General features: G+C 39.1%; 1 protein-coding gene across 1 annotated transcript in view; it reads left to right on the forward strand.

Annotated features, from left to right (window-relative positions):
• LOC129352754 (septin-7-like) overlaps positions 1-13,850 on the forward strand; it is a 32,833-nt gene that overhangs the window by 10,401 nt on the left and 8,582 nt on the right. Inside the window, exons 4-9 of the mRNA XM_055021855.1 lie at positions 5,128-5,234; positions 9,269-9,369; positions 10,277-10,411; positions 11,069-11,186; positions 12,512-12,604; positions 12,740-12,836. Of these exons, the coding sequence (XP_054877830.1) occupies positions 5,128-5,234; positions 9,269-9,369; positions 10,277-10,411; positions 11,069-11,186; positions 12,512-12,604; positions 12,740-12,836 (651 nt within the window). The remainder of the gene's footprint in view (positions 1-5,127; positions 5,235-9,268; positions 9,370-10,276; positions 10,412-11,068; positions 11,187-12,511; positions 12,605-12,739; positions 12,837-13,850) is intronic.

The raw sequence follows: 13,850 nt of genomic DNA on the forward strand, positions 1-13,850 counted from the left end.
AGGTTGTAGAATTGATACAAAGTCAATTCAAAGTCCTTGTGAATATAGAAAGATGTGCGTGAACCCACCCTTCTCTGTGCACGTGTACATGTGTGTTTTGTGTGTGTGTATATGATTACGCGTTTCATTTAAATTATGTGGAGGGGGGAAACTTCCTGTCATTCCACTTATGTCCTGAAAGTCAATGCCTGGTCAGCTTATTCAACAGGAAGTCCTCCTGTCTGGCTTTTCCTTTCTCTCTTGTTGTATGCTGGCACCTGAACAAGACACAGCTCCAAATGGCCACACGATGTCACATCCTGTGCTAAAGGCCTAGGTTTTCCTGTAGCTTGTTGCATCAGGGTTAAGAATATAAGCTCAGAGGAACTCATCCCTCTGTTTGTGCATGTAGCTCTGGAGTTTCCCCTGCTATTCTCTCAGGAAACATGTTATTATTTTAAGAGTAGTATGTAATATGAATAGCAGAGTTATTAGAAAAGCCACATACCTGCCAGAATATAAGAAGGATGTGTGTGTTCACAATTGAAGGAACTGTTCCTGAATATCAGCTTTGCTGGGACCTGATGGTGTGGGCTTCATGAGATGTGAAATTCTGAAGAAAATATTCCAGAAATCATAAATTGTGGCAAAAACCCACTTCTTGTATCAAGTACTTTTTTTTATACATTCAAAAATTGAGTTTAGTTTTTTCAGTTTTGGGAAAATACTACTGTGGAAGGGACAAAATTCAGTTTTCTATCTGAGAAGTGTTCTCCTGGCATCTGCAAAACTAGGAACCTTAGCATTTAATAATATTAGCAGCTGTTTAACACAGGACCATGAAGCTGCTAGGACACGATCATGGAGTCTTCATCTTGTACATGCACTCATTCAGAGTTTTCTTCTTTGTTCCATGTTTTTGGTCTATTCCCTTTTACATATTCTGGATTTCTGATCATAACCTTAAATTAGAGCTGACAGATATAAACTTAAAAGTTTTAGGATGTTATTTTCTAATAATATTGTAATAACAATAAAAGTGACAAAGTCTATGTATTACATATCTTTTTAGCTAATTGTAGGACTGTGAGTGCATGACACAGCAATCACAACCTCACAAGCACATAAGTTACTCCTGAAAAACATTCTCATTTGAAACATGTTTCTTCAGGACACCAATCACATAAATAAGTGTTATTTGTGTCACTGAGCTGCACAGTAACTGCATTTAATCAAATTGATTCCCTTATTGAACAAATAGAAGACAATAGTAAAATAAAAAATCTTGCAGTTTTGACCAGTCATTACAACTTTTCATAAAATCTGACCAATCACCATAATGTTTTCTTTACTTCAATCTTTTCTGATCAATCACTGCAACTTGGCGAAAGTTCTACTAATCCCTTCGGCTCCTTCAAATGTAACTTCCCGTTTCATTGTGTCTCTTCAAAACTCAACCTGTGAGATGAAAGCATGTCAAATTTTACTTCTGGAAAAAGCAAAAACTAACTTTTTTTTTCTTTTACATTTTGACAACTCCTCAAGATATGCTTTTATTTAAATTAAGGTGCTATTTCTAGAAGACACTTGAAAATGTTACCTGCATTTTAAATATTAACTATTTTAAATTGTTTGGGGGAATAACAGGGATAATGTGCAGTAATTTCAACTTTTCTTTAAGACCATATTATGGCAAACATAAAGCTTAAAAAATCACAACTTTGACTGCAGCTTTTACATAGAGGTGCTGCAAAATCTGCACTTTTAGGCTGCAACAATCTCAAACACATTGTGACATCCTGGAGGAAATGATAAAGTTCTGCTGGTGGGTTCGAATCCACTGCTGCTAATAGAACCACTGTTCCAAACTGTAAGGGTTCCAACATATTTACTCTCTCAGTGCTGGAGCCTTGGCTGAGCCAACAATATACATAAGTGGGACAGAGCTGTTAGTCAAAGTCAATGCTTGGCAGTGATTTACATGTTGGCAGAATCTGACCTAGATGTTAGTTACTGGAGCTGGAGCCTGGTGTGGGTTTGGTTCCTAGTTGACAGTTTTGTTACTGCATCACTTAAACGATACAAATTGATGCCTTTTCTGGTACTGATTTCTACCACTTCAGAGTTTTTCTTGCATATTTTGAATGGAAAGTGGCATTTGTAAATGCAGTTGTGGAGAAAAGGTAACAGCTTACCATGTTAAGCACTCACAGTTTCCCTTTCATTCACCAGTGGAGCGTCTTTACATCACCTGCATGTTACAAGCCTAGAAGAGGAATGAATCAGTGCAGTCCCTCACTCATGAGGCAGGATTTTCCTGCTGAATAGCAAACAGGGCTTTGGGATAAACCCACATGATTTACACAGCTGCTGGAAATTTCCTTTAAAGGAGGCAAGCTGGCTGCGAAGTGAGGCTCAGTCTGCAGGCAGCTCTCTGAGGCGACTCCTCCTCCTGCAGGATACAAAGTGATGGGAGAAACTCAAAAACGGTCTTCATATAAAAACCGCAAGTAATAAACTGACGGGGGTCAGCTGGTTGCTTGGAGGGCTATAAAAATGGTTCTGCTTCTTAAGCAGTTTTTCTGTTTTATTATTTTGTTAAATATTTCAGATCAACAAACAGATGTTAATATCAAAGAAAGCTAAAATCAGTTTTAAGATATTATTTAGGGTTTATCATTTTTAACAAAACATATCCATATTAAACTGACCCTACCAGAAGAAGTCATTAACATTTCATAAATATACCACCTCAATGTTGGAGGACGTCTTGTATTTTTGATGCAAAAGTCAGACTTTATAATATTAGTGAAAATCTCAGTTGTGTATTTATGCCTATAGTCATTGAAAATGATATTTTTTTTCACTTTAAATTTTTTAACTTTTCACCGTCAGAGAATATTACATTTCTTGTAAAAATATTAAATTAATTTTGAGCTTTTATTTCTTTCTTTTTTTGCATACAGTAGTCCAAATATGCTGTCATAATATTGATGATCAGAATACCTCTTTTGGCAGTAGTTGATATTGAGTTAGAGTTTCTAGACTTTGATTGGTTCAGATCAAACCAATGGCTGTTTGTTTTTTCCAATGGAGGTAAAACAGTGAGGTAATATAAAGATGTTGCAATAAATAATAAATCAATTACTCACATGATAAATGAAAATTATCGACCTTGTTTTAATTTATCTCCTTTATTGTTTCCTCCTGGCTTTTTCTCTTTCCATTGATGGCACTGGATGAAAACAGGCTTTACTCCAGTTCTCTCCACTGACCCCTCGATTACAAATTGTCTTACTGTAAGGGAGGAGTGAATTGTTGCAACTGGTAGTCAAATGTGACCATCTTCTCCATCTACATGTACTAATTTTTAAAGGACAGTATGGTATGCAGACTTCATAATCTATACTCTGTTGGTTGAAATTTCATTTCTACTTTGGTTTCATGTTGTGTTTAGTTTTAATTCAAGTGCATCTTTTGTTAACAGAGACTGAGGGACCTTTTTGTTTTTGGTTTTGTTAATTTTGTTGACCAGTTCCAGTGTTAAGTGTCCTTTTGAAAGTAAGGTGCATTTATTTTTGGCAGGATGTGCCACATTATTTAAAACTGTCTTCAAACAATATTGTTATTTATTGCAATAATTTTTGAGAACATTTTTTGAGACAATTATTGCAATAATTGCAAACTTAGTTATTGTGACAAGCTTAGTCAGAGCTCAATGAAACTAACCTCTTCACATCTATCTCATCTCTGCTGCATGAAGACTCACTGGGAACTTCACTTGTATGATTGTTAGAACCAAACATTGTCAAAAGCTTGGTTTCCTTTAACCATAGAATTATGAGAATTGAAATTAAAAATATAAAACTACTTTTTTAAAACATGGCAGTTAGCTTTTTGCTAAGTTTTTACAGTAGGATGAGGTGGTTTTTCAGCCGTATCAAAAAGAAGTATTTCACAATACTGCAATGGAAAAAAAAAATTTTCACACAAGTCACATGATCAACACCAGGATGTCACTATTATCAGAAACAACATAGATGACAGAAAGTAGTATTAGAATGATGGATTTTTTCATAAAAAGTTGCACGTTATTCCATCATGTTGAATTTACAGCTTTTCTGTAAAATCATCAACTACAATTTCCCCAAAACATAGCTGCTCCCAACTATAAGAGGCTTGTTGCTCCAACCCCTGAATAAAACGCCGATGTCTCCTCTGATTGGCTGATTGATGATGAATTATGAATATATCTGAAGTAACTGTTTACATCCGTCGCTGCCATGGGTTTAATAACTTATATGAACAAGCTTATTCATATGTGATTTTAATCAGATTTCGTATTTAATGGAAGCACCGCAATTAGTCGGCTAATGTTGATGACTGCCCTTTCTGGAAAGTCTTTCTAACTCTGGACTGGTTAGAGAAAGATTCCTTTGTTTCTTTTTGTCATCTTCCTATTTATTTTCACTGTTTAAGGGGTGTTGATGGGTGAGCTGTGGCCCTTGTTGGCCTCAGACTGACCACTTATAAAGGTCAGCAGCAGCCTGTTGGCTCCCAGGCCAGAAAGCAGCCTGGCCTATGAGAAAGCAGGCCAGAAAGCAGAACAAAAGCTCACAGTAGAGCTTTTGTTCAGCAGCTTGCCCTGCGCTCCACCTCGGATGCCCTGCTGAGGCGATTGGCTTTCCACTGCCATGCTTTCCAGGTTTTATGTGTCACTGTGTTTATCTCCACTGCAGCTGCTCCAAAATATTATGCATCCAATCATACTCTGTCCCCTAACATTCTTCAGGACAGCTAACAGAGTGTCTCTGTGCGGCTGACTGCTCCCTCTCTCCGTGATTCTCCGACGAGATTGCTGAAAATAATTTGCTCACAGACAGCCATTCTATCCTGTCTGTCTTTTCCTCGCCTAATGTTATCAGTTGCTTATTTAAGAAGGAGAGGTGGGGTGGAGAGGAGTCATTTCCTGTGTGAATCTGAAACATGTGAAGAATGTCTGGCTGCAGAAGACTGCAGCACAAATGGAGATGATAAACATCTGCAGATTGTGTGTGGCCTGAAGAAGGCGATTAGAAACCTAGTAGAGCATTCTTCTGTTCCCTCCCAACTAAACCAGTCACTCTGTCCCTGTTCTTTGTCTTGCAGGAGAATCTGGCCTGGGGAAGTCCACTCTGATCAACTCGCTCTTTCTCACCGAACTGTACTCCCCAGAATACCCCGGTCCTTCCCACAGAATCAAAAAAACTGTCCAGGTAGAGATGCTCATGGGTGCTGCTGTCCACTTGTCTTGCCCACTGCAGAATTGTCGTTTTCTCCGTCTCTCTGGATTTATATTGTCATGATAATGAAACTTTTCAGTTTTATTGAATGTAGCTAAAGATTAATGTGGTTTACTTTACTCTGACACTAGACTGTATCTGTAGCCAACCTGGTTGCTATGGTAACAGCAAGGCACTTATCTATTGCAATAGACAAGATTGAGGCAATATTTTCCAATAGTATTTTCATTATGATTTTCTAATGTCCTGCAGTCCTACTGGGCAACATAATTAATAAGCTAAGAGCTTATTAATTACTGGAAATATTTGCATGGTTTCCAGTTTATAACCTGACTGTACTATATTGCTTCAGGCTTTCTTCTACAAAAAACGTTATTGTTTGTGCTTTCTCATCGAAGCTTTCCCATCAAAAATCTGAATATCATTTCTGGACACAAAGTTCTGAAAAAAACTGACTGCATTAAAGAATAACTACAGCTATAAAAACAAGGAGACGCTTTGTGTGATCTCTGCATGATTATTGTCAGGACCAGGCCATTTAATCTCATATGTGGCCATGATTGAAGTCTAAAGTTTGGAACTTACCCACCCAGATATGTTGTCATTTGAGCTGCACATAAGTGTCACATGTGTCTTTTGATTGGGTTCTGAAATAAATCTATTGCCAAACCAACATATTTATTGGAAAATGAATAAGACATTTGTTGCAAAAGTTAGAAGCTAACTGTTGATCTTAATTTTTATTTTTTTTAGCATCAGATTATTGATCAGAAACAGATTCAGATGAGAAAAATATAAATTAATATCTGTGGCTAACATGGTTTTACAGTAACATGGAGTCTTACACAAATATTTAAAAAATACAGTTAATATTCATATAAACTTTTAATAAAGGGTATTTTCTGTTTGACATTAATTGTGATTACACATTTCATTTTCAGATTAGTTAGAATTACTAAATGCTTTCCATTGTTTTGTTTTTTTATCACTTCCTATAGATTCTTGGTTTTTGATAAAATTCCCTTCAAACTGTTTGACTTAGGTCACGTTTATTGGTTTCCTTCCACAAACATCTTCCAATAGTTTGCTGGAATTTTGTCCCCTTCCTCCTGACAGAACAAGTCAGCAGTCCCCACACCTTGACACAATTTTATGTAATCCAGAGATCAGGATTTTGTGACATTCTTTCTAAAACATGGACTTTACTGTGCATAAGCCCCTCACTAAGTGATCTTGCACGATGCTGAGCGCGGTGTCCATTTGGACGACCCATTTGGGTCCACACTTTAACTTTCTTGGTGATGCCTTGAAATGATTTTTCCAACCCCACTCCAACTTTTTTGTACACTGAACCACTCCCTCATGCAGTTTAGCATAACTACAACATGATACTGCCATCTCCATATTTCTCTTTTGGAGTGATCTCAGGCTGCAAACTATCCCTTTTTTCTTCAGACATAACAATTGTTATGGCCAAAATGTTTCATTCTGGTGTCATTAGACTCCAAGGCGAATCTCCAAAATAAACCTATTTGTGTCTCAATGCAGTTGAGAATTTTTCCTTGTAAAGAGCTAAAATAGAACAACTTTCATTTGTCTGCAGGACACCACAGGAAGTTCTAGGGGCAGCCTGCGCTCCATTGCTTGCCATCAAGCTAAATGGAGATTGTGCAGACCAGTGCCAATCGGTGGCTTCAATAATGGCTCTACTACAATGAATGAGACACAACACAAACACTACAGGGTCTTGCTGCGCTTCTCTGCAGCTTGACTGAACTTATAGATGAACTTGAGGTGTGCGCAGTTTTATTTTCAGTCTGTGAATGTAGTTCAACAGGAAAGTTGTATAAGGATTTCAACTTAAGGATTCTTAAAATTAGAACCGCAGATACCGCTGTACTTGTGGAGGAATGCATTTCTCCTGCTGATATCTTGACTGACCAGGGATTTTATGAATAACTTTATCTGATAGCAGCGATATAACTTTGCCAGGTTATCAGAGAACAGTTATCTACAGGATAAAGGAAGGTTGGATGTAATAGCTGGTTTTGGTTGATGTTTCTCTGCAATTAGAGCCACTGCTGCATTGATAGTAGATCTGTTTCATGTCAGTGTGTGTTGGGCCTCAAACCAAACAAGCTCCTGCCATGATAAGTATATTCTACTGAAGTATATTGTACTACCCTGAGCCAGGAGGTTCCTGTTAGGCTCCATGAAGGCCTGGATTAAATCCTATTTATTCGCCTCATTCCTCAAAGTGACAAAGGTCCTTCATACTTTTATATTTCTCATGACTTCCTTTAAACATCATCTTCAAAACAGTGATCAAAGCGACATCTTCTTCCTGTATGTGCTACACACACAAAGTATGACAGAAACATCATTAGTGAGTTTAACTTGATAGGTCAAAGCCTCAGAAGAAAACACAATGAACCCAGAAAACTGTTGTATCTGCTGCCACATCCAACACGTGGTTTGTTCAAATTCTCACTCACTGTTTCTGTTTGATCGATGAGAGAAAGAACCCCTCAGAAATTTTAATTCAATTTCTCCCACGTCCTCTGGTATATATTTAAAAGTAAAACACTGAAGTTGTCCTGATGATTCTAAATGTCTGAGTTAGTGTTTTCACGTGAATCTTAAGGCGTTGCTTCTGCTTGTGGTGGCAGATGGAGAGGGATCACAAACAGCCCACACCTCTAGCTTGAACTGCAGCTTCCTGTTGAAGGAGAACAAATTAAGCATTTGGTGTAGAGAAGGGGGGGAATCTCACCCTTCTCTGTTCATTCTGATCTTCTACTTTACTCTAAATCTGTGCTAATTCCTGGCAGCATACTGAGGGTCTCCGTCTATTCTCAACCCACTGCTGCTTCCCTGAGATCTTAAAGGAGATTTAGGATATGTGTGTGTATATGTGTTCCCATAGACTTTATGCTTCAGGTAATTCGCAGTAAGTGAAGATACTGGTAGATCACTGAGATGATTATAACAGAGAACAGACAGCTCTTGTTCTTCAGCTCTCCAGGAACCACAGACTGACGATTTGGACACATTTGTGGTTCCTTTAATGGCAAAGGGTGTCAGAATGTGATGACACTGTAAGGAAAGCTGTTTGTCATATAATCCAGTTGAGTATGTTGGGGTGTTAGCTGGACGTGAGAAAGCCTGGAGGGGTGTCCTTGTAGTTCCTGGCTAATTTGAGTGCATGAGGCAGGGACTTGGTGATTAGCTAACAAGCTAATCACACATTGAACAATCTAAGCACATTCTTGTCCCATTGACGCACAAACACAACCTGGGTTCTAGTTCAGGAACTAGTTTGCTGAAGACTTAGTTTCATTTAGCTCAGGACAAGCATGTACAGGTGTGTCACATAGGGGCGGAATCTTGCAATTAGATTTTTTTAGGGCAAATCTGAGTCTGAACTTTCACATGTGCTAATTATTTATTGTGTATTTTGAAATGTAATTGATTTAACACTGTCAATACCACCTATTTGTATGTATATTGCATACATTTCTTACATTGTTTGCACTGTTGTGGAGCTGGCTTTAATCTCGTTGTACATGTGTACAGTGACAAACATTAAATTCTAATTCTGACCCGACTGGCTGCATCTCATCTCTCACTCAGAAGTTTCCTGTTGAAAAGCAGCATGAGAGATGCTGAGGTCATCTTTAGATCTGCTGATTGAATAAAAGTTGATTTGCTGATCACAAGTTGTGTCTTGACCCCACACTGGTCTGCTAATCAAAGCCCACTCTACACCCCACCCCCCACCCCCAACCTTATTGATGCCTTCTTTGTTCTCTTGGTTCTTCCTCGCCAAACAAACATGATCTGTGCTGCTCTTACTTGTTATGCTGTGGGTTCTTCCATTGCTTTATGGGAACTTCCATGTTGTGACTGCTCTGTTTGTTTTTCCCCAGTTTTCCTCAGCAGTCTTTCTAAATGAGACTTTAACCCACACTAATCCCATTTTCTAAACTTGTTCTCATTGATGACAGGTGGAGCAGTCCCAGGTTCTGATAAAGGAAGGAGGGGTCCACCTTCTGCTGACCATCGTTGATACTCCTGGCTTTGGGGATGCCGTGGATAATAGTGACTGGTGAGCTCATCTATATGTTACTATTGATGGCTGCAAAAATGCTTAATCTTTGCCCCATTTTATCTGGTTCTAGCCACAAACGTTTGTGTATTTTATTTTAATGTTCTGTGATAAAATGTGAACATAAATGTGAAGTGGAAAAAAATTTGATTTTCAACATTTTCTTTTACTAAAAAAACATCTGAAAAAGAGTGTGGTGCATGTTTGCATCAATAAAATCCACTGGAAGGAAGAACTGCTATTTGGAGGTCAGTAGTAGTCATGTAGAGGGACATAGCAAATAAATGACTGGTGCTGGTGAATACACTGCACATTACTGATTCTATATCCTCATGGTGAAACATGGTGGCAGCATCATCATGGGGAAAAACTTTTCTTCACCAGAGAAACTGGTCAGACTTTCTGGAAAATTGGATTCAGCAAATTTTGGAAAGAAACTTTGTAATCAGACAAGGAGCTTCAGCTCCCAGTATGACAGTGACAGTAAACATCCCACCATAACTATCATCAGGTAGTAAAGAACAGAATGGCCAAGAGTTGAATTCTACAAGCAGACAGGCTCTCCATCTGACCCAGCTGGTGGTTTATAAAAGACAGAGGACGGAAGTTTATGTTGAAAGCTGCTTGCCATGTGAAACCTGCTTCTAAACAGTATTCATTCAGGGAGGAGGAACACAAATACACACCACATTCAGTCAGTACAAAAGTCTGGAAACCATGCATAATTTTCCTTTTACTTCACAATTCTTGAATCCTTTGTGGTGGTTTGCTACATGACATCCCAATAAAATACATTGAAGCTTGGCAAGTTTATAGATGTTAGACTGTAGAGCAGAATGTCAGACATCCATCATTTTTTTTGCGCTGATATTTAACCTTAAATTTTAAACACCTCTGCCCTCTCCAGCTGGCAGCCGGTGACCGACTACATCGACAATAAGTTTGAAGACTTCCTCAACTCAGAGTCGCGGGTCAACAGGCGGCTGATGCCGGACAGCAGAGTGCACTGCTGCCTGTACTTCATCGCTCCGTCTGGTCATGGGTGAGTGCTGCTGGGTAGTTTCTGGTTGTGACTGCTAACAGGATGCTCTGTGTGTTTACACTGCCAACCTCCAGTCCTGCCTGCTGGCTAAGCGGCTGGAATAATATTGGTGTAATCTGCCCTGAGCTCACTGACCTGGAGACCTCGTTCCTTTCATCTGCTGCTGCTGCTGCCAAACTTCCTCACACACACACAGACACACACCAGGCCACATAGGACTCCTTAACCAGAAGAGGGTTTTGTTTTTGATGCTTGTTGAGCCTGTTGGCCCACAGTGACCTGATATGCTGGAATGTGTCCACCTCTGAGGTCCGCCACCATATGGGCTGAGTTTATTTGTAGCATCTGCTTCTGAATGGGGAGTCTGGGTTTCTGCTCCATAGACTATCAAAACAACAACTTTTATAGGCTGGGATTGTGTCCTAAACATGTTGATAAAAATTCTGATTCAGATATTATTGGCCTTCTATTGTAATAAGTTTGTGTGTAATGGTCCTAGTCAGGAGCCTGATTTGGCGCAATTTGTTATCTGTAGTTTTAGCACTCCCACTAGTCGAGCAAACTGACAGCTGCACATGGGCTCCTTAAATCTGTCACACCAAACAGATCAACATTACTGCTGCTTACTGAAACCTTGTGACTTGCTGCTGTCTCCAGGTTGAAGCCGCTAGACATTGAATTCATGAAGCGGTTACATGAAAAAGTCAACGTCATTCCTCTCATCGCCAAAGCTGACACAATGACTCCAGAAGAGTGTCAACAGTTCAAAAAACAGGTGTGTGTTTACCGTCTGCCTGCAGCTGCACTCAGCCTCCTCTTCTGTTCTACAGTTTTACCGAGTTCATTTGATCCACTGCTGTTTCTCTTTACTAGTTTCCTTTGAATCACGAAGGCGTCCTCAGGCTGTCCCTCCCAACACTGACATTGTTTTTTGATCCACTAAAAAGAAACATGTTTAGTGTTCTAAATATGTTCTTAACCCAACAAATACACCTTAAACCTATTGCTTAAATACTAATTTAAATAATTGCATAGATTATTACTGCTCTGTTTTGGGCCTATATTTGCCCAAAACTGAGTAGTTTTGGGCAAATATATAAAACAAAGCTTTGGAGTACTTTCTTGGGAACTTGCATTGCATAGCTGAGAGCAATAGGTAGAATGTGAGGAGCGCTTACACAAGGATGATTGACATCACTTGTTACTGACTGGTGTATTTCTTCAGATGGCAGTAGGAGCTCAGAGAGGAGGCAGAGATGATCTGCCTCATTTTATACTGTCAAGACATAGTGATAGTTTTGGCAAATATGTAAAAAAAAAAAAGACCTACATCAGAATTACATCCTGCAGCTTTAATAGGAAACTTCTACCTCTTCATCATACCTGGATACTGGTACAATCCACACAGTTTCATGTTCATTAAAGAAACCACAACATTTGAATTCTCAGTCACCGTGATTCTAGCTGTGACTTCAGGACTCAGAGTTCATAGCTTCCTGTTGATTTCTCTGTTCTGCCATGGTTGATAGTATTTTTTGCTCCACCTACTTTTTTTCCCTTTAACTCACATTTGTCATGTTTGATGTTTTTAAATTAATGCCTCATCCAAACTGTCCTGATTATACTGTATTAAAGAAATAGACCTAGTTATTTTTTGATAAATATGGAGGAAGATTATTTTCCCGTTGATGCTGTAAAGTGTTTGTGATTCTGCATCAGCCTGCAGAATTTTCTCTGCACTCTAATAAACATCTCCAGATCAATAATTTGTTACATTACAGTTCATATTAATTTTCTTTGTTCATTTGGAGATGTTTCTGACTCCATCATTTTAGTTTAATAAATTAAAATCAATTTATTACATAACATATCTTTATTATGTAGCCTCATAGACTACATACGGGTTTATGTTTTTTAATGACACTGATAACAGCTGGACTAACACTGCTTTATGCTTTACAATGTCAGAGTATCTCAAAAGAGCAACCTGGCTGATGATCTGCCCCCCTCCTGTGTATTGACCCCCTTCAGCTGTAACTATTGATGTTTCTGGGTGTTTGTCTTACATCCCACATCCCTCTGTTCCTGTGCTGCATGCAGATCATGAAAGAAATCCATGAGCATAAAATCAAAATGTACGACTTCCCAGAGACGGACAACGAGGAAGAGATGAAAATTATAAGAAAAATCAAGGTCAGCTCCCCCTTGACGTACCTTTGTGAAATTTGAAATGGTTTCAGATGCATGTTTCTGGTCATGCATCTGAAACAGTGGTCTAGTGGTGGTCCATGCACTGTGTAACCGGCGTCCTCTCCCTCCTGTCTGCAGGATCGTTTGCCTCTCGCTGTAGTTGGCAGCAACACAATCATCGAGGTCAACGGGAAGCGGGTCCGGGGCAGGCAGTACCCCTGGGGCGTGGCTGAAGGTGAGAGCTATTAGCTCATCAATAGCAGCCAGTGGGATGTCCCACTCATGAACACCTCACAGTTTCCATGCATGTTGAGCTGCTGACACACTGGAAAATAGAATATTAGAAAAAAGTTCATTTACTTCAGTAGCTTATCACTAAGAGAAACGCATCATGTAGATTATTTCACACATGCAAATTCTTTTTCTGATGCACATTGTCAACTTCCTAAAATAATGGACTCCCTATTTTTTTTGCCAAAAGCTATTTTTGGCAAAGAAATCCCCCCTTTTTATTGCCAAAAGATGATTTATGCGAAAAGATCAAGGCCATTATTTTAGGAATATGTGAATGAAATGTATTGAAATGTGTGGTTATATGTGACAGTCATGTAGTGTGAATATTATTGAAATGCAATTTGAATGTTGTAAGTTCCCAACATCAGCTTGTTTCGTTTTTGATGACAAGGTGACCAACTTGTAGCAAATTAAGGCATATAAAGTTCATATGCCTTAACTCTGACCTTTTAGAAATACATTTCTGTTAATAGCTCAAGTGAAGAAATGCTTCGTCAGAATAAAAGATTGTGAGTCTGAGGCAGGCAGCAGGACACACTACAGATTTCATTTGCTCAGAGGATGTGAAAGTCTCACGCTATTTGACGTGACACAGGAAGCTGCCGTGGCTCTGTGGGAAGACCTGTCGAACATCTGCAGCATACAGAACAGCAGATGACTGAAGCAGTAAACTCAAGTCAATCATCATAAAGAATCTACTTGGATCAATATGGGACAAACCAAACTGAAGAACTGAAAACAACACAACCAAGTTGTAGGCGTGCTGCTATGAAACTGGTTTTGGGCGAGGGTTGGCCGTCCTCTGGGAGGGAGATCTGGAATACCAAAAATGTTTTTGGAAACATGTCAGCATGAATATAAAAAGCAGGCGGGAAGAGAGCGAGACAGAGGGCAAGGTCCCTGAGAAGCTATGCAAGTCACTCTACCACAGAGAAACCTCAGAGGACTGTGATGA

The sequence above is a fragment of the Poeciliopsis prolifica genome, unplaced genomic scaffold (assembly GCF_027474105.1).
Source record: "Poeciliopsis prolifica strain line A6 unplaced genomic scaffold, Auburn_PproV2 SCAFFOLD080, whole genome shotgun sequence".
Taxonomy (NCBI): domain Eukaryota; kingdom Metazoa; phylum Chordata; class Actinopteri; order Cyprinodontiformes; family Poeciliidae; genus Poeciliopsis; species Poeciliopsis prolifica.